The following is a 22,136-nucleotide window of genomic DNA, read 5'->3' as shown; positions in this document are numbered from 1 at the left end:
ATGGTAACCATGTCATCAGAAAGCCCTTAGCGGATATACTGCAGGTCAAATATCTGTGTTTTATCCGGATTTTCGTTTGTTGAGAGATCAGTGCCAGTGACTGGGGAACTTTGTAAGTCCCGCCAAACCGCCAAACAGTAGCCATTGTCTGATTGGTTAAAGAACCACTAAACTTTGTTTTTTGTTACTCTTTTAACCATTACATATGAAAGATTTGTTGTTAGTCTTATGCGGAACACCAAATTTATTCTTTAAAAACTTGTGGTTAATTAATACCGAGCGATTAAAAGTCGCTTCTTCTGCTTCCCTCTCGCCCGCCAACGAAACCACAGACAGGTTACGTAACTCTGTCGCCAGAGCACTGCAGTGACGTCATATGAGGAACGATTTTCAGTTAGTTGTATAGAAAGTGTGTAGCACGCTCATCATTTTGATGATTTCTCAACATCAACGACGACATGCCGAATCGCTGCTTTGTCGCCAATTGCTCCTAGGGTCGGGCGATGGTGTCACCATGCACAGATTTCCACAGGACCCCGCGAGTTCGTGCTAAATGGGTTATGTTTGTGAGTGCGGCGAAGCGTTGTGGAAGCCTGAAACGATATCTTACTTGTGTTCAGATCGCTTCACGGAAGTTAAAGAATCAAAACTACTTACTAGTTATAGTAAAATATGTATATGATTGATGACCATATAGATTTTCCATAACACAACTTGTAACATAACGATTTCTTCCTCGAAGTGAGGTTGTGGTCGGCTAACAATAATATTGTAAGTAGTATTATATTGACACCCACCTCGCTGCCAGGAGAGAAATTGTTATGTTCTATACTATGTCATGCAAAATCCTATTGGCAATCAATAAAATACATATTTTACTACCAGTAGAAAGTAGTTTTGATTTTAGAACTCGGTGAAAACAAACCTAAATAGCATTTATCCACAGACTGGCTGGATGTTCCCGACAGGGCTTCATTTTGAAAATCGTGAAAGTCTGTTAGAATTAATGAGATTATAGTTTGTTTTCATCAAGTTAGAAAATCAAAACTACTTTCTACTGTGAGTTAAATATGTATTGGAATCATAACCAAAAGGATTTTGCATGACACAACTTATAACATAACGATTTCTTCCACGGAAGCCAGGTGGGGGTCGAAGTCACAATACTGCGCCGATAAATTTCTTGCTACATTCACATGGTGAATGTCCACTCACCAGTATGTAGATACTAGTCAATGTGCCTTTATATTTGGTCTTATAATCCTAATTAGTTTATTATCATACTTTTATGCATTTTGAAACTAAATAAAAAGCTGACGATCTGCTGATACTTATAGTGAATTTATAACAGAACTGTAATATCTAGACATTTTATAGTTTGCCAGTGTGAATCATAATTCGCACACACACCCTAGTGTATGTTGTCTGTCTCATTACACTTCACGGCGAAAACAATGATTCTGTTGAATACTACGACAAATGAATAAAAAACAAAATGCAAATATTAAAACTAAAACAGATTAAAGTTATAGGAACAATATCAGGCCATTACCTTGTTTGAGGAATGTGTCCATTAATATCCACAAAACTGTTCCAAATGATGTGTCTTTTAACAGTTTAATATACGAAAAAGTGATAAATCTTTTCAGGTATTGGTGTATAGTCTCATTGGTCACCCAAGATAGCACACCTGGCAACTAATTGCATAATGTCCGCCTTTCATTAAAAACAGTAATTTAGTTAGCCAATAATGGGCAATCAATCAATGTATTGCCGGTTAATCCTTTGAAAGAAGGACGTTGTTTTTACGCAGACACCGACACGGCAGAGTGTATTCAGTATAAATTAGTAAATCTACATACATAAACACTACCTTTTGACAATTCCGCTGTGTAAGATAAAAGTAATTAATCAATCAGCGTGTTATCGGTTATTTCTTTGATCGATGTTTATAATGTTGAATATTTACTCCAGACACAAGAATGGCCAAATGGGAACCTTTGTCGGGTAATCTAAGTGTCTTACCACTAATTATACCTGTTATAAATTCATTAACTGAATTAAGTGAATGATGACAAATAACATGTGTAGGTTCATACCACCTAACACGGGTTACAACAAGGGAGTATTAATTGCTGTATTGCATGTGAAAACTTATGGGCCGACACTGTTTTGAGAATACAAACAGATTTTTACATGACATCATTAAATATCGAGGTAAAAAAACACAGAAATGGGATCAATTTGGATCAGTCATTATACAAATAGGGCCTAACGACACCAATCAATTGTGACAGAATATAGCTTTCATTTTCCACAACAATTATCACGATTTCAGGTTTATACAAGCCTGTAAACAAGATAATTTACCCCCTAAAATGTAGATGAATTCTGCATCAGCCCTCAAAGCTATTCCTCATATGACGTCACAGAGTCGCGCCGCTCTGATTGGTTGAAATTTCGTTCGCGGGTGAGAATTGTGCACTGTTGTCAAAAAGGTCGATTTAAGTCAATTAAAGGTCGAAATGAGTAGTTTTAATGACGGGGTTTCATTTATAACGATGCCAGTTAGTGATTTATGTATTTTTACCCCCTAGGGTTTATGTGACCTTTAAATCCGTTTGGCCGTCTCGCATTTGATTGGACGGTCATAGGTTGCTCAAAGGTTAGCTGATGTGATCTTCTACTGGGATATATTAGACTCAGAATAGCAGTGTAACGAATAATACTGAGCATAAGTTTACTTAGACTGGGTTTAAGTCTTCGTCATTCATTGTGGCTTCAAAAAAAGGAGATTCTTAGAGAGTTCACTGAAATAATACAAACAATTGTTGATCTTTGATTTATTGTTTGACTGAACGTTTTCAGTGTGGATTGCAGAACCATAAAGCCAGAGTACAGTGTTACAGATGTTTTAAAACGAGAGGTAAGTTGCTACTCTTATTCTCACTGTAACAAGCCAGAATAGAACTGGGCCTAGATTTTCAAGCTCTCTTAGCGCTAAGATAGTCATAAGTTAATGTTATTGTATGGCACTTACGACTATCTTAGTGCTAAGAGAGCTTCGAAAATCTAGGCCCTGGTCTTCAGCAACTACGCTTGTTGTTAGAGGACGACAGAATTGATTGGATAGTTCGGCCTGCTGATTTGGTTGATGCATGTCACTGCCAGCTTGATGATTGTGATATGATCTAAATCAGTTGTTTGTCTGGTCCAGTCTCAATTAATTAGAAGTAGGGGTGAAACGGTATACCGCAGTATTTAGCCTTCGATTCGGTGTACTGTAAAGCAATCCAAAATTTGGTATTTTCTGCTTTTGTGCCGTCATTTTATTAACCTTTTTAAACCATTTCTAAAGTGTCTAAAAATCGTATCAGTTTGCCAAAATCTATGAGAAATCAGGGCCTGGTTTTCCCTGCCATGATATAGCTGGAATATTGCTAAAAGCTGAGTAAAACCCAACTCACTCATTCAATATTTAAACTGTGTGTTTTGTTATTGTGAGAGCAGCAATGATAGTGTCAGTGTCCACTTCTCATGTTGCTAAATTCTGCAACCCAAATATTAGATAATAAACTATTTTTCTTTTCCTTTTTTTCAGACAAGACAACGGAAGCAGGCCCATACAAGGGCACGTTTTATCCTCCTAGGGTAAGTAAGCGTTAGAAAACAGACTATATATCCTCAGCAATGTATGCTTCTTCTAAGAGGCTACGTAGTGGATCCAGAGGTCAAAGATGATTGCCAGTGTGACATCATACCTAACGGAGATCGATGTGCACAATATCCACCTGTAGTCACTGAAATGTCGGAGTTAATTACACCGCCTCCCGTGGTGTAGTGGTTAGAGCGTCCGCCTGGAGAGCGGAAGGTCGCGGGTTCGATCCCTGATCACGTCACACCAAAAGACGTTAAAATATGGTACTTGTTGGTCCCTGCCTGGCACTCGGACATAATTGGTACAACAAGGACTGGTCGGCTCGGAGTCAGTATAATGTGTCTGAGTGGGGTATTCATGCTTCACTGCGGCATGGTATCTCAGTGAGCTAGCACTATAAAACCAGCTTCAGTCTGGGCTAGTACAAGCAGCCGCACATACACATACCCCACGCATGCACGTCGTCATATGAGCAAAATATTCTCAAGCACGACGTTAAACCCAATTTCACCTCACCTCACCTCTGAGTTAATTACCATCATTCTAGGTGGCTGTCTTTCTGCTGGAATATTGTGTTTAAACAACAAATGAAGGGTGTTTCATGTTTATATGTCTGTTTTCAAAGCCACTTCAGTATTTATGATTCCCACTGGTCTGTCCTTTCTCCATTTTTTACAAACATATAGAGGATATTTATATGAGTGCTCATGTCATACTGTGTGATTTACGACACAAGTGTCTAAATGGTGGTATCTCCCGAGCGAGAGCGAGGGATGTACTGATATTTAGGCACGAGTGTCGTAAACATAGTATGATATGGGCACGAATATGATATTCTGTTTATTACCAAAGTCGTCAAATTGAGGAAAATAAACCCATATCTACTTTCAAACATAGGCTGGCTACACGCTGTCTCCACATTTAGAACTTAACGTCACAGAAGAAACGTGATGTCATAGCATTGTTCATGACTTCACGTCACCTTGACAAAGTGATATTTTGCCCTACGGCATCGTAGGGTACCTTCACATGGGTACCTTCAGCTGAGACATAATTTTATTTTCACCATAGATCTGTTTACGATACATAGAGGATACTAAACGCTCTTCCATGTAATACCATTTATTTTTCCTTATCCTGACTCATGCTTACGGAACTTTGATTTCTGCTCCTGTGCGACCAGTGCGACTGTCAGGTGATTCCTGTATATCTCCCGGTGCTAGAGAACGTGCGAGCAGACACGCTCTCTCACCGGATCCTGGCCCCGCATGAGTGAATGCTCGATCTGCAGATATGCAGATATTCGGAGTTATCTCCCAGTTGTACAGATCGTTCCAGGTGGATCTGTTTGCATCCGGCGGGACGAATCAGATATCCGTGTTCTGCTCTCGAATACTGGACCAGAGGGCGTTGGCTTCCTGCTGGATTGGACGGGCAAGGTACTGTGGGCGTTTTCCGCCACTACCTCTCATTCCCCGGGTCCTCTCCCAGCTGTCCACATAGCCAGCTTGGCTACTTGTGCTTCTGGCACCGCTTTGGCCGTCACAGAGCTGGTTTCGGTAATTCTCAGGTTTCTGGCTCAGCCTCCTGTTCTATTACCCTTAAGACCGGACATTCTCACTCAGAACGGCTCACCACACCCCAGTCCAAGGATTCAGTAGGTGGCTTGGCCTCTGTCAGGTCTAGCCTCGAGGTACGCGGAATTCCTGCAGCAGTTGCAGACACAATTCTAGGCATCGAGGTGGGATTCAACAAACGTTCAGTACGAGGATAGGTGGTCCCGCTATGCACGCTGATGTTCAGATAGGGGAATTGCAGATCCCTTTTCTGCGGATTTAGTCCGAGTTTTGGAGTTTCTGCAGTTTCGTTTGGAAGAAGGTTTGGCGGCTTTGACCATTTGTGGCTACTCCACCGCTGTTACCACCTGTCATACCCCTGTCGATGGTGCTCTTCTGGGGCAACACCCTCTTATGCAGCGCTTCTTAGCTGGCGTGGATCGAGTTCGACCTGCTCTCAGGCGTACCAGCCCACCTTGGGATTTGTCAATCGTGCTAGATTGGCTGTCCGGTCCTACTTTCTCATGTCTATCGGCTATTTCCATTCAGCTGTTAACATGGAAGGCCATGTTTCTGGTGGCGGTGACATCTGGGATAAGGGTTGGTGATTTACATGCCATGTCTGCAGTCCCGGCGCTGACTGTGTTCCATCCAGATCACGTCAGCATTCGCCTCCCGGACAGTTACACGTCCGAAGATCGATCACGCTTTCCATGTGACAGCTCCTATCGAACTTCCTACTCTTACCCAGCCTTCCACATCGGGGGCCTCTGCAACGAGCACTCGACCGTTGGATATCCGTAAAATACTCAAGGTCTATATCAAACGAACACTAGGTATCCGTACGGGTACCCAGCTGTTCTGCTGTTATGGTGGTGGGAAGGCTGGAACTCCTGCCAGCAAACAGACACCTTCTCGCTGGCATGTGTCGGTCATTTGTGCTGCTTATCAGGCTAAGGAGCACTTTTATACGGAGCACTACTGTCCAACCAACATTAGAATGAGGTGCGCGAAAGACGCGTTTGTGAAAGGAGAGTGGGGAGCGTGCCGTGAACTGATCCACTACCCACTCAAAGGGGGAACAGGTGTGAAAACTTCGCGCACATGATTTTTGTGATCCTTGCAGTAATCCTTTTCTACGCAATGATTCGGAAGCGTCGTGTTTCTACTCGAGCTTTTGTATACTAGTATCTTGTAAAGTGGACTGTTAAAAGAGTATAGTATGCCCCTATTTCCAACAGCACACATAGTGCACTCAAAAAAGCCAGCGATGCTTCTGGTATATCTGTCAGTACCTTGCGCAAAATAAATGACGAAGGTAAATGCGTTCCCACGATGGGTACCAGTAAGTTCACAAACCCAGGGAAAGTGCGTACTCGTACCGAAGGGAAAATTGAACTTGATGATTTTGATAAATGCGCATTTCGCCAGTACATTCAACACTGCTACACAGTAACCAAGACAATGCCAACACTGACAAGCATTATGAAAATGGCTACTGATTACTTGGGGTATACAGGGAGTAAAGAAACAATGCGTAAATGTTTAAGAAAAATTGGTTTCAAATGGCAGAAAACTTGTTCAGACAGACAGGTCCTAATGGAGCGAAAAGACATTGCTGCATGGCGTTTGAGATATCTCAGAATGATTCGCTAGTACCATAAAGAAAACCGTCCAATGGTGTACATCGACGAAACATGGGTACACGCCCATCACACAGTATCAAAATGTTGGCAAACTGATGAGGGGGGAGCAGTTGGCGGTGTTCGGGTACCATCGGGGACAGGTCCAAGATAAATTATAGTCCATGCTGGTACATGTGAGGGGTTCATTCCTAATGCTTCTTTGATATTTAAAGCCAAACAAAAGAGTGGTGATTACCATGACGAAATGAATTTCAACAATTTCTCTAAGTGGTTGCAAGAAAAATTCTGCCCCCAAACTCAGTAGTTATAATGGACAATGCCCCTTACCATAGCAAACAAATAGACAAAGCTCCAACAACTGCCAATCAGAAAGATGAAATCAAATCGTGGATACAAAGGCATGATATACCTTTTAGACATTCAATGTTGAAGGCTGAATAGCTTGCACTTGTGAAATCATGTCCGCGCGACCCCGTTTATCATGTCGATGAAATTCTGACAACCCATGGGCATACTGTTCTCCGATTACCTCCTTATCACGCTGATTTCAATGCCATAGAATTAATTTGGGCGAATTTGAAAAATTGGATTGGGTCCCAGAATTTAGATTTCAAAATTTCTTCTGTACAGAGGGCTTGCGAAGAATGATTGTCATCTATTGGCCAGAAGGAATGGTCAGATTGTTTCAGACATGTGATGGAAATTGAGGATTGTTACTGGCATCGAGAAATTGCCCTAGAGGATGAAATCGAAAAACTTGTCATCGAACTTGGCGTCGATACTGTTGACATTGATATCAGTGATATTGAGGACGAGTAGCAGATTCAAGAGACTTGCATGTAGCAAATAGCAGATAAACTACCACTGAGCGATCAAATTACTAAGTTTTGTTTGTTTTATTTATTAGTACCCCGTGTTGAATTTACATAACATTATTTCATTCCCCTCGAGGACAGCACAAACGTATTATCCATAAAATATTCACACACAGAGAACCTAGGCTAGGACAGACATTAACCTATTGGTATTTTTTTTTTATCGTTAAACAAACAAAAAATTCGAGTGTTGTATTGGGTTGTGTATGGAAATAGTCAACCGCAAAATAGCAAATAGAACCCGTTCCAGAAGAGCGAGAGTAGACTGACACGCTTCACAGCAGTTTATCGCTTTACATACCCTCGGCCCCTTAATGGTAACATGGACTGCACCGCTATTCAGATTCACGGGTTCAAATGACAGGTCAGCATTATTCTTAAGTTAGTCTCACAGTATCAGCTTGATACACATTCCCATGATCGAGCGCGCTTTTGCCGATCTGTTCTCTCCAGTGGACAGTGTCCTGCCACCCTGACCGAGTGAATCTTGGTTATTTGGTTTTTGTGACGCTGAGTTCAATTGTTGTGTTAATTGACATATCCGTTGTTGAATTCTACGACAACTTTCAATTTCTCTGATGAGTTATTCGGTTGTGAGTTGTGGTTTCCCCCTTTCGGTGCTCTCTAGAGATTTCACTAAGTGGGCGGGGTTTTCATTACACCCTATGTGATGTGTTTTTATTGCTTAACATGTTGAGGTCGGTCCTCAGTACATTTCCTCCCTGTCGGGTCACCATCCATAAAGCCTCTCGTGGAAGCTTCGGGACACGTGACAGGTGAGTGTTATGGCGTAAGTACCTTTTCGTTTACGTGATCGCTATTTATTTGTACTGTGACAGAATTCCGTCCTCCCTAGCCTCCGGTCTTTGGGAGTCTGTGTTAATGCATATATGTACCCCAAGGACGATCTCTATGAAAAAGAATTAGATAAACCTATAGATGTTTCCAATTCTTTGAAGAGAATCGTCCTTGGGGTATTCATCGACACCCTTGCTGTGTGAGGGCTGCAAACGTCGATGGCGTTGTTGACTTGCCAAAATTGGCCCCAGACATGGCCTTTGGCAGTGGATTCCAGCAGCCCGAAGACGACGCCTAATCGTATCGCTTGGCACTGCTCCCATTGACCCATGAACTAAGGCTGCTGTTACTGTTGCTGCTTGGGTTCGGTTCCTTAGATGAGTGACCCGGTGTAGCAGGCCATTTCTTCCCTGGTCTAAACTTTCCCCGGGGAGAATCTGGCCTAGGCCAAACTTTCCCCGGGGAAGTTTTGTCCTAGGATATTCTTACCCCGGGGAAAGTTTGGGCAAGACTAAAGTTTCCCCCCCTAGGCCAAAGTTTCCCCCCTGTTTAAACTTGGATATGTTGTTCTGTGTTCTATGAAAAGGGTGGAGATTCTGGTCTAGCTAGGCTACTTCTTCCCCACCATTGTTTTTATATCAAAAGGGGCAGATTCTGGCCTAGCAAGGCTACTTCCTCCCCACCCTTGCTCTTATATCAAAAGGGGGAGAACATGTTATTACAAACATCAAACCAACAGTAGTTTTGACTTAAAATTTGGTACACATTTTTGCCAAATAGTCCATTCTTGCCTCTGATTTGGGTTAGTGATTTGAATGCATAAACGTTTAAACGGCATATATCTCTAAATCCATCCTGCAACCTCTGTTTGCTGATGACGTTGAGCAAGTTGTGTAATGGTGGTAAGATGACAGCCCAATTGTCTAGCTACAGCAGTTGCAGAGCTACCTCCGTGCAACTTTCCAATGGCCATTCCCCTCTGCTCAGTCGTTAGTCTAGGCATCGTTTGTGTGGCGTGTACACCTCCTATCGTCAATACTGAACTGTTTTCTGACACAAACCTTTATAAAGGATACCTCAGAGTGAAATGCATGCCTTCCACCCAGAACCATCGATGCATGTGCTAAAATTATGGTTTTGCTGCACTGTTGGTGTGTATGTGCGCATGAATGGTCTAATGGACATCAAATTGCATGACATCATCTCATCTGGGATCATTACGTCACTTTACCATGAACGTTCCATAAACCTGACCGCTTACCTACATGAGATTTCAGTTTTTCGAAACTTGCATTTCTTTTGCTGTTCAGTATATGTACTGTAAGGACGATTCTCTTCAAAGAATTGGAAACCTCTACAGGTTTATCATAAAAATTACATTAATAAACAAGTTAATGATCTGGTATCAAACGAGCAAAAGCAAGTGTGGTTCTAAATCTTTTATGAGTTTTATTAAAAATGGTATTTCACGAAAGCGAGTTTAGTATTCTGTTTATTACCCTCCAACATAAATTGATAGAAACTGCCTACAGTGTGATGACTCTCAGCTTTCCGTGAGACAAGCAAAGTCTAATACCATTGTGACAGAGGTATTAGCATTGTGACGTCATAACTGTAAACCATCATGACGATATAAGTCCGGCATCACGCGATGTTATTACACTGCTGTGATATTGCTGGAATATTGCTAAAAGTGCCATAAAACTCACTCACTAAACACCTTACCAAAGTAGTTGACAAAGAAAACTTATGCACTTTTTCTGAATGCATTTATTATGATATTCATGTAATATGTTGATTATAGGCTACCCAGCCCGTGGACACCCATGAAAATGTCAGGAAGAGAATCCGTGTGTCCAACTTACCCTTGTCTGTGTCAGCTGAGGAGATGTTTAACGTGTTTAGTGAATGTGGAAAGATTGTCTACGCCAACATTGTCATCGATCCAGCGACTAAATGGTAAGTCTGGAGATGTCATATGGCTTGGAGGGGCGGTGGGGTAGCCCAGTGGTTGAAGCTTTAGTTCGTCAAGCCAAAGGCCTGGGTTCGATTCCCCACATAGGTACAAAGTGTGAAGCCCATTTCTGGTGTACCCATCAGCAATATTGCTCACGCAGTCACTCACTCACTCATATGGCTTGGAGGGAGATCTGTCCACTTAAGCAGACCCGAGACGTTCATCAGGGGTTCAATTCCACTTATCGGTTTACATCATCAAACTGATATATTTTCTGAAAATTTTTAATAGGGGAAAGGCACCAGTTAACCAACTACATCATATGCATTCCATTGTAATAAACCAGTTTTAAGGCATGATCTGGAAGGGAACAGGTCAAAAGGGCCGCGTGACAAAAGGGCCCCAAAACGGAAAAGTCAAAAGGGCCGCAAGAAAATCAAAAATGCCGCAAACCCCTAGTCAACAGGGCCGCATCAAACAGTCAAAAGGGCATCAGACCCCTAGTCAAAAGTTCCCCATACAAAAAAATAATACTATCTTTTTTTTTTAAATGTATTATAGTAAAAGGTTATGTATCTATACTATGTATACTTTATACATACTGGTTCTGTTTTTAAAAAGATGTTTTTTCAACATTTGAAAGAAAATGATGTATGTGATGGTTATTATTTCATTTGAGTAACAAAACACTTATCATTTATGATTATGACAAATACTTTGGCAGAGAAATAAACAATCTATCTGTCTCTATCAGCAAATGCCAAAATTAGGTGGCATGCTTTTTCTTCCTCACTTTATTGATTATGGGAAATCTTATTATATAATAGGACTAACAAAGACATGGCTTCACCAATTTGACTTGTCAACATATTTTACAGATTTAAAGATGTTATTAAAATTTCGGCAATCAGAATGGTCGGTATGCAGGTGGTATAACGGCTTTAGTTAGAAATTCTATTGATAAATGTGTAACACCCTTAAATATGTCACATATAGGTATGTTCCTTCAACATAATCAAGAAATATTTGGTATTGACAATGATATCTTATATTTTTGTGTATATGTCCTCACAATATTCAAAATATTATGATAATGTAATTGAACATAATGGGACAATTCAGCTTTAGCATCTAACTGTTGAACACCTTGAATGTTTTACTTCAGATCCAGTTATATTGATTGGTGGTGAGTTTAATGCAAGGTCGGGTAATTTACAGGAGAGCATTCCTGATTTTGATGACAGTAGAAGCAGTGATTTTGAATTTGTTTAAAACAGTTGTGACTCAACAGCATACAATATTTTTGTATTAAATGCTCTTATTCAAACACATTTGTCTAAACGGAAAAGTAGATTCTATGTAGCATTTATAGATTTCTGTAAAGCCTTCGACTCTACTGATAGAAAACGTTTAATTATATCAGTAAATAAGATAGGGTTATCAGGAAACATTTGAGTGCATTATGGGCTACCTGTCAAGAGTGAAAAATACAATGTGGTACTATTGTTAAATGCATTTCTCTGCCGAAGTATATGCCATAAATTCTCATAATCTGAAATGATTTTGTTGCTTAAATGAACACAATACTCTAAAATATTCTGACAGTATTCACTGAAGAGCATAGAAACCTCAGGGATTGGTGACAGCTTACACGATTGTCAAAACAAATACGGCATCAAAGGGATATATTGTGTATGTGTTTTCGTGTAATATTTTGTTTCTTACAGGTGTGGGCTACCTATAAAAAGAGTGAAAAATAAAATGTGGTACTATTGTTAAATGCATTTTGATGTATGGAACTTCTGTCTAGAATCTTTCCTATTCATGTGAATAAACCTTTTTAAAAGTAATTTTTATAAAGTTATCACCTTTCACTAAGTAAGTGTTTTAAGTATTACACTTTTTAGGTCCAAATTACACTTTTGACCTCCAGTATTCCAAAATAGAGTTGGCATCTTTGCATCTATTCGTGGTCATCATTTTCTTTCCAATGTTGAATAAATATCTTTTTAGAAACAGAACTAGTATGTGTAAAGTGTACATTGTATACTTTTAAAAAAAGATGTTATTTTATTTATATGGGTCCCTTTTGACTAAGGGTCTCAGGCCCTTTTGACTTTTTGATGCGGCCCTTTTGACTTTTTGATGTGTTTTGTATGTAGTCCCACTTTTATGTGGGACTACACTAGTTCGGACCTCTTGCACTGGCTCAGCAGCTTACATCGGCCACCAATGTAGATGAGGGACAGATCCGCTTGCGTGTTACTGCTTCCTTCTATATACGGAACAAAGTTGAACAGAATCTCAATCTTTGTTCTCATCTTATGGGTTTAAGAACTACTTCACTTGGCTTCCATACCAAGGCATCGAAATAGGTAGATGGACCTGAGACACAATCAGTATGACGATGCAGAGGTGTTCAACATTCATGTTTACTGTCCCCTACACCACAGAGCAATTATGTCAGTGAGGTGTGACACTCCCAAATTCCAGTGGATTTCGTTGCGTTCTGCCTCCTAAAGTTGCCGGGCACATCCTTTGACTAAGCTTAGGCAAAGGAGTGAGGGTCAATTTGATGCTGTCCTGGAACTGAACGTTAAAACTTGGAGTTGCTGAGTTGTACTTCTCTTTCACCCGCCTCTGGTTGGTGTCTGTGGAGGTCTTCTCGAACCGGGGGCTGGCCCAATTATTGTCAAAAGACTTTAATTTACGGAACCAAATTAAGTTAAGTAAGCCAAGGAGTTCAGGAGAACTCATCACAAGCATATGAGTTGCACTAGTCGTAACAGGCCTCCCTTGTGCATCGCTATCTACGGTTGTTACCAGTCTACACAGTTCCTGCTGTTCGCACTGTCAAGACCTAGGGCATCTGCGTCCCACCATGGGATAAGTACATACCATGAAATAGGATAACTTTAAAAATTTGGAAATTTTAAATATAAATTGTATATTTATATACTTATCCTATCTCACATGACGGATTCCCGCCCATCCTCCCCGCTATGCAGATTCTCCAAGGTTGATATTCCAGTGGCTCCAAGAATGAGAATGATGATTTGGAGATAGTCACGTGGGTAGTTAGTGTGACGTGCTGCATGCTTTGCATGACAACTAGGAAGCTGTCTTATAATGAGGGTAGCATGGAGTGCTTGGGCGGATGGACAAGAGAGGCCTTGGAAGAAAAGTTTACATCGTTCCACTCAGTGTTGAAAAAGAGAGAGAAGTGCATACCGAGAGATAGGATAAGTATATAAATATACAATTTATAGTTAAAATTTCCAAAACTCACTCCTTCACTATTTGTTTCCATTTACACACTGTCATTTAAGGCTGCTTTTTAATTTTTCATTTGAGTTTGTTTAGAAATGTGTCAATTAAATGCATGGAACTTACTCTCAGCTGAATGACTCAGGTCACATTGTTCTATTGAATCAGGTCGAAAGGTTTCGGCTATGTGTCCTTCAACACGGAAAGCGAGGCCGCCTACGCTGCCACAAGGACTTACAGGCTGATAGGGAGTTTTATTTATTGTAGCCGTGTGAAGTTTACGGAGGTGAGTTACCATGGCCTCCGAAGTGGCCAATACACCCAGCATAGTCTGAAGTATCAGCTTTGGATTGATACATACCAATACACTATGAAAACACATTATCACCTTGAACTTACAGGACGTGAGATGCATTTCACGTGCTCATGTTCATCTCAAAACAACACCAAACAAGATTCAAACATGGATGATGATATTGTTGTTTGATTTTTCTAAATATACAGAACAACTTATTTATTTGATTCAAGTGGTCATTTTGCCAAATATTACAAAAACTTGAATATGTGTTTTCAAGGTGTGTGGGTATATGATGAAAAAAGAGGTAAGTAACCATGCTTATTCCGTAAGAATGACTTGAAACATAGTACGATGGTACCAATTAGGTTCTAGAATGGAGGAGACCTTGTTTGTCCAATTGGTGATGGTCTTCAAGGAACATCGAGGATTCAAAACAAAATTTGAATTCGAAAATTGAGAAAAGCATGTTATTATTTTTTTTAATTGTTTGGGTTATGTTTTGTTGTGTTTTTTTTCAAATTTGGAATTTCAAAGATTTTGATGCATTTGGAATTTTTTTCTTTCTATTTGCTGCTGACTTCTGGCCAAATATTTTCCTCTAGAATGAATCCCTGATATTGTTGCTAAAGAACAGATATTCACAGAGATTGAAAGTGAAATAGTTATTTGTCCCCTAGCAGACCTAACCCAGTTATTTGGAGGGAGACTTAGCTTGGTTTACTGTGCTGGGTCACTGTGTGTAGTGACTGACTAATGGAAGACACAGCATGAAGTTAGGGAAACCTTTATAGACACTGAGTCCTTGAAGGCTCTAATGGTTGGCTTACTCACTAGATTATATACACAAAGAACTTAGTTAAAGCAGCCCCTGACATATGTTACGATTAAATGAGCCCCGATCCTAACCCTTTGGAGAATATCTTGGACATGATTGGTTGTCGTGTGCAACAAAGGGACCCTCCTGTACAGAACCTGGCCCAATTGGAAGCTGCTTTACATGAGGATTGGCTTAGACTGCCCCTTCAGAGGATCAGGAGGCTGACAGGGGGTATGAGGAGGAGGGTGCTGGCTGCCATCCAGTAACATGGAGGTTACAGTTGGTATTGACCTTGAATCGTGTAAGACACGCAAAATGACATTCACATTCACCAATAAATTCAACATTAACATTCCAGGGCAATACAGGCTTGTACAGACATGGTTTTGTATGAAAATCAGTGTGTGTTTCTAAAATGAGCCATAATCATCATAAAATCAACATAGATTCCAATCATTTTGTTCTTTTTTATGAGTCAAAGGATCATACGGGTCAGAAAAACTCATGTTTTATGTGCGTGTTGAAAACCTGTCATCGCAAAAACACAGGGGTGCTTTATTAAGTTCTTTGTGTATATGATCTAATAAGCCTCTTCCAGCTTGTTCAGACATAAAACTTTTGATGTGTTCCATTGGAGAAATGACAATGTATCCAGCAGTGGCTTTGTCTGAAGATTGATATCACCTTCACCACTGAAATCTTTGGATGTGTACATTGTTGTAACGGGAAGGACTGAGAAAGAAGAATGACATGGCTTGGGAATACCTGGTGTCGTCACTCGTTTCAGTGATGCATTCGTATCATTTTCACCTTTGTTCTTCCTTTTGCGCTCTGTGCAGTCTTTATGGCAGATAATCTTGACAGATGACTCTGGCATTGATGTTACATCTTTATCTGATGAGTTGAATACTCCCCAGGGAGTTGAGCTGGTTAAAAGAATGCCAGAAAAAATACAAAGAAACACTCCAGCGCCTTGAGCAGATAGATAGACAGATAAATATTTTATTAAAGTCTCACCTCACTTAACATGCATCCACTGAAAGTCTGCTAAGGATCACCTCTTTAAAAGCTAATATGTACATTTGTGTGCATCTGTTGAAATAGACGAAGATGAAATGGGTTAAGATATGATTAATAAACAAAAGTCTGTTGTCTTGTGCAACTCAACGCCAACTTGAATAAACAATCAGATCTTCCATCGAAATGTGAGTTTCTTATCAAAACTGAAACAGTTTGGCTGACACTAATGGTGCTGGCAAGGTGATGTTATGGCCTCAGTGCATCTGCCTAATTCTTCAGTCTCTGACACTGATAGGGCTACAGTGCTACTACTGATGTGTTCCCTGGTAATGATATACAACGATTCTGTCACAGTACTTGTAAACACAGATTTGCAATCACATGTCCATTCATTGTGACGCTGAATCCGTGTGTTCTGGGATATATCCCTCGTTATTTGTTGGATGAGTTTTGGATGTCAGACCTTGAGAAGTGTGATCCTGATCTTCCTCAACATTAACTAGAGTGAACTATGTTTATAACGAACATGCTTATAATGAACTGACAGGTGTGACTGCCTGTTGCTGTTAATTTTAGTCGAAATGTTTGTAACAAACTGTGGCCGAAAATTATGGCCTCTTTGAGTTCATTATAACCATAATACACTGAAGATGATCAGTTGTGTGTCTGCCAGTGTTCTTTCAGAGAATCTGCATGTTGTGGACAATATTTTGAGTTTAGGAACATTCATAATTTATGGCTAGGGGGGTTGATGATGATTTTTATGGAGAAACATATACAATGTGAACGACACCCCCTAAAATTTATCTACAAGCAGGTGCGGATACTGTTTTTTGAGAAAGCTGGAGTGTGCAGTTCAGAAAGAGGTTGCACAGTTCATTTTCACCCTTTTTCTCGAGAGTTTCAATGGTCATTTAATAAACTTTCAGTACAAAAAGAATGGGGGGTGGTGTGTGTGTGCATGCGTGCTCCCTGCATCCCCCCTCTGGATCTGCCTATGCAAAGTAAGTGACCCCAGAACAAAATGGATGATCCCCCTTAAAATCATCATCACCCCTAGACATAAATTATGAACGGTCGGGTCCCTTGCACCCACTGGGCAACTGGTATTAGTGACTTTGTATTTATTCATCAATGAATGTGTTTTGATTGGTGGTGTATCAGTACTGTGAACCATGGGGAACAGACCATTTTCTCCTGTTAGATGTGTACACAAAGTATATGCTTAGGCCTACCAGTTGTTGGACTTCCAGGCTTGTGGAAGGCACAGTGAACAAGTCAGATCGCTAACTTTGTGTGCTGGTGATACGGGTCCAGACACAGAAAGTGTGGTTTTGAATCAGAAATGGAACTCGACCCCTAAAGTACTAGAATTTGTACTTTACAAAGAAAGTGTAATCCCAGTTGTATCATGTGTTAAACAGTGACAGGGTTCCAAAACATGGTTCACAGGAAAGTTGCATCAGAAACTCATTTGTGTGGGAAAATCAAAGGAATGTATGTTATGTTATGTCTTTGTCATTACCCTCCATGTTTGTATTATTGCACATTGTTGCAGCAGACAAATGAGTTTCACACATAACATTGTGATTATCATGTGTTGGTTAAAGTTTCGATCTTTGTGCTCCTGTTATGATTTACATGAGTAGATTGTTGCAGATATGGTCCAAACCACTTAAGGATCGGACATAATCCTGATCAGTGCTGTGTAATGTATAATGTAATTTCAGAAATTATCAACCAATTATGATGACATCAGCTCGGATGAAGAGGACTCTGGTCCGATGTTCAAATGTCAGGTGGATTGCTGTGGATTCAAGGGAAGACGACAAAAATTCCATCACCACTGGAAGGAAATCCATTCCAGTTTTGGCAAATTGTTCATTTGCCCAGTATGTGACACTGGCTGTGCAGACCGCTGTGCGATGAGATCTCACTTGATGCAGGGGCATGGTGTCACCAATGAGGGTGGAACCTTGGATAATGTCCTAAGAAATGTTAAGATGGAGTTGAGGCGAAATCCGTTTTATGTCAACCCTGGTTGTAGTGAGAAAGAAGCAATGGTGGAGATTGGCAACAGTAAGATTAGGTCTGCACAAAAAAGTCACAAAACCGTGAAAGTGTACAAGTGTCCTGAAACGGGATGTGTGTTTGCTGCATTGGCGAATTCTTTCATACGACATTGGAACTGTAATCATCTGGAGTCGAGCAGTGTCCTGACATGCCCTGTTTGCTCAGTTCATTTTGTCGAGAAAGCAAAACTGATTGCACATTTCAGGATTGAGCATAAAATTCATCCCTACGATGATGTGATTGGAAGTGAAGTTGCTGGTGCTGAGAAAATCAGGTCTGATGAAGATGAGGAAGAATTCAAAATGCTATCTGGCAAATATATTTGCAGAGTAGCAGCATGTGATTTCCATGGTCCAAAATCGGCTTTCCGGCGTCATTGGGAGGAAAGACATGTATTGAATCAAACTTACTTTAGATGTCCATACTGTAGCGTTGGATGCAGGAATCAGCCACAGATTAGATACCATATGGTTAAGGTACACAAGGTGCAAATTACCGACCCAATTTTAGATGATGCCTTGACCAGAACTTTCGCAAAAGAAAGACGTAATCCCAATTTCTTGGACCCAGGTAATGTTGAACGTGAAGCAAAGATTGAAATTTGTGTCCGAAAACCACCTCTATCTTTTGATCAGAAGAAAACATCGAGGTCTAAAAGTGCAGCTGAAAATTTAAGAGAGAAAAAATCTAGTAAGAAGACCACTTTGAAAACCACCAAAGAAGCAGTGTCATTTGTCAATAACCCTCCAGACTATTTGCTGATGAAGTACAATGGACAGAAGGCAGATAGCATCAAGACATTCCTGGCATGGACAGACAGCCTGATGGAGAATCTAGAGATGGCTCATCAGAAAGCTCAGAAAAAGCTGCAAGAGTATGACGAGAAGAACAGTAAGCATAAAAAGTGTGAGGAGAACAGCAAGCTGCATGACCTTAAAGAAAATAACAGCAAGTTGGAGGAGCCTGATGACAATAGCCAACTGAAGGAGCTTGAGAACAGCAACCTACAGGAGCTGGAGAAGAAGGGTGATTTGCAGGAGGTTGCAGAGAACATTACACTGAAGAAGCATGAAGAGGAGAACATTGAGATGTTGGACCTTGAGAACATCAAGCTGCAGGAGCTTGCGGAGAACAGTGAGATCCAGGAACTTGATGAGGACAATAGCAAGCTCCAAGATCTTGAGAACAGTGAGCTCCAAAACATGGAGGACAACAGTGAGCTTGAGGAGAACACTGAGTTGCAGGAGGTTGATGAGGAGAACAGTGAGCTGCAGGAGGTTGATGAGGAGAACAGTGAGCTGCAGGAGGTTGATGAGGAGAACAGTGAGCTGCAGGAGGTTGATGAGGAGAACAGTGAGCTGCAGGAGGTTGATGAGGAGAACAGTGAGCTGCAGGAGGAGGAGGTTGATGAGGAGAACAGTGAGCTGCAGGAGGTTGATGAGGAGAACAGTGAGCTGCAGGAGGTTGATGAGGAGAACAGTGAGCTGCAGGAGGTTGATGAGGAGAACAGTGAGCTGCAGGAGGTTGATGAGGAGAACAGTGAGCTGCAGGAGGAGGTGAGTTGCAGGAGGTTGAGGAGAACAGTGAGTGAGCTGCAGGAGGTTGATGAGAACAGTGAGCTGCAGGAGGTTGATGAGGAGAACAGTGAGTTGCAGGAGGTTGATGAGGAGAACAGTGAGCTGCAGGAGGTTGATGAGGAGAACAGTGAGCTGCAGGAGGTTGATGAGGAGAACAGTGAGCTGCAGGAGGTTGATGAGGAGAACAGTGAGCTGCAGGAGGTTGAGGAGGAGAACAGTGAGCTGCAGGAGGAGGTTGATGAGGAGAACAGTGAGCTGCAGGAGGTTGATGAGAGCTGCAGGAGGTTGATGTGAGCTGCAGGAGGCTGCAGGAGCTTGAGGAGAACAGTGAGTTGCAGGAGCTGCAGGAGGTTGATGAGAGAACAGTGAGCTGCAGGAGGTTGATGAGGGAGAACAGTGAGCTGCAGGAGGTTGAGGAGAACAGTGAGCTGCAGAACAGTGAGCTGCAGGAGGCTGATGAGTTGCAGGAGGTTGATGAGGAGAACAGTGAGCTGCAGGAGGTTGATGAGGAGAACAGTGAGCTGCAGGAGGTTGATGAGAACAGTGAGCTGCAGGAGGTTGAGGAGAACAGTGAGTTGCAGGAGGTTGATGAGGAGAACAGTGAGCTGCAGGAGGTTGATGAGGAGAACAGTGAGCTGCAGGAGGTTGATGAGAAGGAGTGAGCAGTGAGCTGCAGGAGGTTGATGAGAACAGTGAGCTGCAGGAGGTTGATGAGGAGAACAGTGAGCTGCAGGAGGTTGAGAGCTGCAGGAGGTTGATGAGGAGAACAGTGAGATCCAAGAGCTTGATGAGGAGAACAGTGAGCTCCAAGAGCTTGAGAACTGCGAGATGCAGGACCTTGAGGAGAACAGTGAGCTCCAAGACCTTGATGAGAACAGCGAGCTGCAGGAACTTGAGGACAACAGTGAGCTGCAGGTGCTTGATGAGGATAACAGCGAGCTGCAGGATCTTGAGGAGAACAGTGAGTTGCAAGAGCTTGAGGAGAACAGTGAGCTCCAAGAGCTTGAGGAGGAAAACTGTGAGATGCAGGAGCATGAGGGAAACAGTGAGCTCCAAGAGCTTGATGAGGAGAACAGCAGTTAGAAGAAAGATGCTTATTGGAAGAAGTTACATTGGAACAGTTTTCTTGGAAACCAAGCAGGGTTCATGTGTGGGGACAGTATTGTGTTTGAACAGTCATGCATTTGGAGTCTGTACATATTAATTTCAAGGAAGAGTGAGGTCAAGAAACATTATTGTGTTGGTTGTGTCATTGACTGACATTTGAAGTTTGTGAGTGGTTCGCGTTTGTTGTCTTTTATCCTTATCATTTAAAGATAGGCCAGAGGAATGTACATTATGGCCCTGATGTTAGAGAAGACATATTATGTTTACTGTGGAACCATACCGTTATGACGTGGGTGTTTATGTATAGTAAGTGCACATGTGTACAGACATTCTTGAGTTGTATATCAATGTCATGCACAGGAACATTGTGCAGTGAAGTTTGTCATTGGCATCGTCAGGAAATAAAGATGAGGTCTTGAAGTTGTCAGATGGTGTAGTATGAACATTTCTAACTCAGAGATGAAGATGGGGAAAAGTGCCTCAAGTGTTTTCCTTGTGCTGGTTTGTCCATGCAAGATGGTGTTGAAGATGTAGGTGCCAAATGTTCATATGGAGGTTGTTCCTTCATTTTAGACCACCAGACATAAACTGTGTTACTTTTTATGTGAGATTGGGTCTTTTATTTTGAAAAGATCCAACAGCTCTGTGCTGGGTTCCCTTTTATGTCAATATTTGGAGATCTTCAGAGACTCGTCTGTCAACGTTTGAATGATTCTTGGAACCTGTCAAGTGTGTCAATCTTTGGAGATTATTGGAGCCAAGTTGAAACTGTCACTCTTGGAAGATTCTTGGAGTCTTGTCATGTATGTCTGTCATTGAAGATTCATGGAGCCTCGTCTCACATGTCACTAATGATTCTTGGAGCCTGGTCGTGTTTGTATACGGTTCGTGGATCCCCGTCCTGTGGAAGTCTTCACGTATGATCTGTTTTCAATGATTCTTGGTTATATTGGATACAGACAGGAAGAGCCAGAAGAGTGGAGGACAAAGTACGAGTCATAACAGAAATACGTCTGGAAAAACGTCTCTCGCTCGGACAATACAGATTTTCACACTCGTTTCGTGTAAGTCGTATGACACACTTGCTCATGTAATGATCTCTATTTATAGCATGTACCAAGTGGGTCTTTGAATTCTATACCCATTCACAGTTGAAATAATATTATGTCAGTTTGAAGACACAGAATTCTGTAAGATGACTTGCGTTGTCAGACGTAACTTTTGTTACATTATAATTTTCAACGGACCAATAAGAAGTCAACCATCTCCGTTACACCAAACTGGGGTCAGATGAAGGGGTACAACAAACGAACTGGTGATGTACACATAAAAAGATTGGCAGCTGTATTCTTCCCAGGCGTGTTTGCAAATGAAATTATTTTATACCTCAAATGGTTCCCACATATTATTTAGCTCATGTGTTTCAAGTTTAAGAAAAGAAGAAACGAAAAAAGTTTGAGAAGCAATTTCAGAGTGGGTGTTACAAG

The 22,136-nt window shown here is 41.3% G+C and overlaps 1 protein-coding gene across 1 annotated transcript in view; it reads left to right on the top strand.

Annotated features, from left to right (window-relative positions):
* LOC124285035 overlaps positions 1-21,826 on the top strand; it is a 30,669-nt gene extending 8,843 nt beyond the window's left edge. Inside the window, exons 4-12 of the mRNA XM_046721173.1 lie at positions 2,869-2,926; positions 3,602-3,651; positions 10,338-10,492; positions 13,926-14,043; positions 17,623-19,515; positions 19,564-19,743; positions 20,013-20,186; positions 20,222-20,248; positions 20,296-21,826. Of these exons, the coding sequence (XP_046577129.1) occupies positions 2,869-2,926; positions 3,602-3,651; positions 10,338-10,492; positions 13,926-14,043; positions 17,623-19,515; positions 19,564-19,743; positions 20,013-20,186; positions 20,222-20,248; positions 20,296-20,625 (2,985 nt within the window). The 3' untranslated portion in view covers positions 20,626-21,826. The remainder of the gene's footprint in view (positions 1-2,868; positions 2,927-3,601; positions 3,652-10,337; positions 10,493-13,925; positions 14,044-17,622; positions 19,516-19,563; positions 19,744-20,012; positions 20,187-20,221; positions 20,249-20,295) is intronic.
* Positions 21,827-22,136: the final 310 nt, after the last annotated feature.

Source organism: Haliotis rubra, unplaced genomic scaffold (assembly GCF_003918875.1).
Source record: "Haliotis rubra isolate DU_JTF1 unplaced genomic scaffold, ASM391887v1 Scf350, whole genome shotgun sequence".
Taxonomy (NCBI): domain Eukaryota; kingdom Metazoa; phylum Mollusca; class Gastropoda; order Lepetellida; family Haliotidae; genus Haliotis; species Haliotis rubra.
Note: the sequence above shows the minus strand (reverse complement) of the source record. Positions and strands in the feature narration are given on the sequence as shown.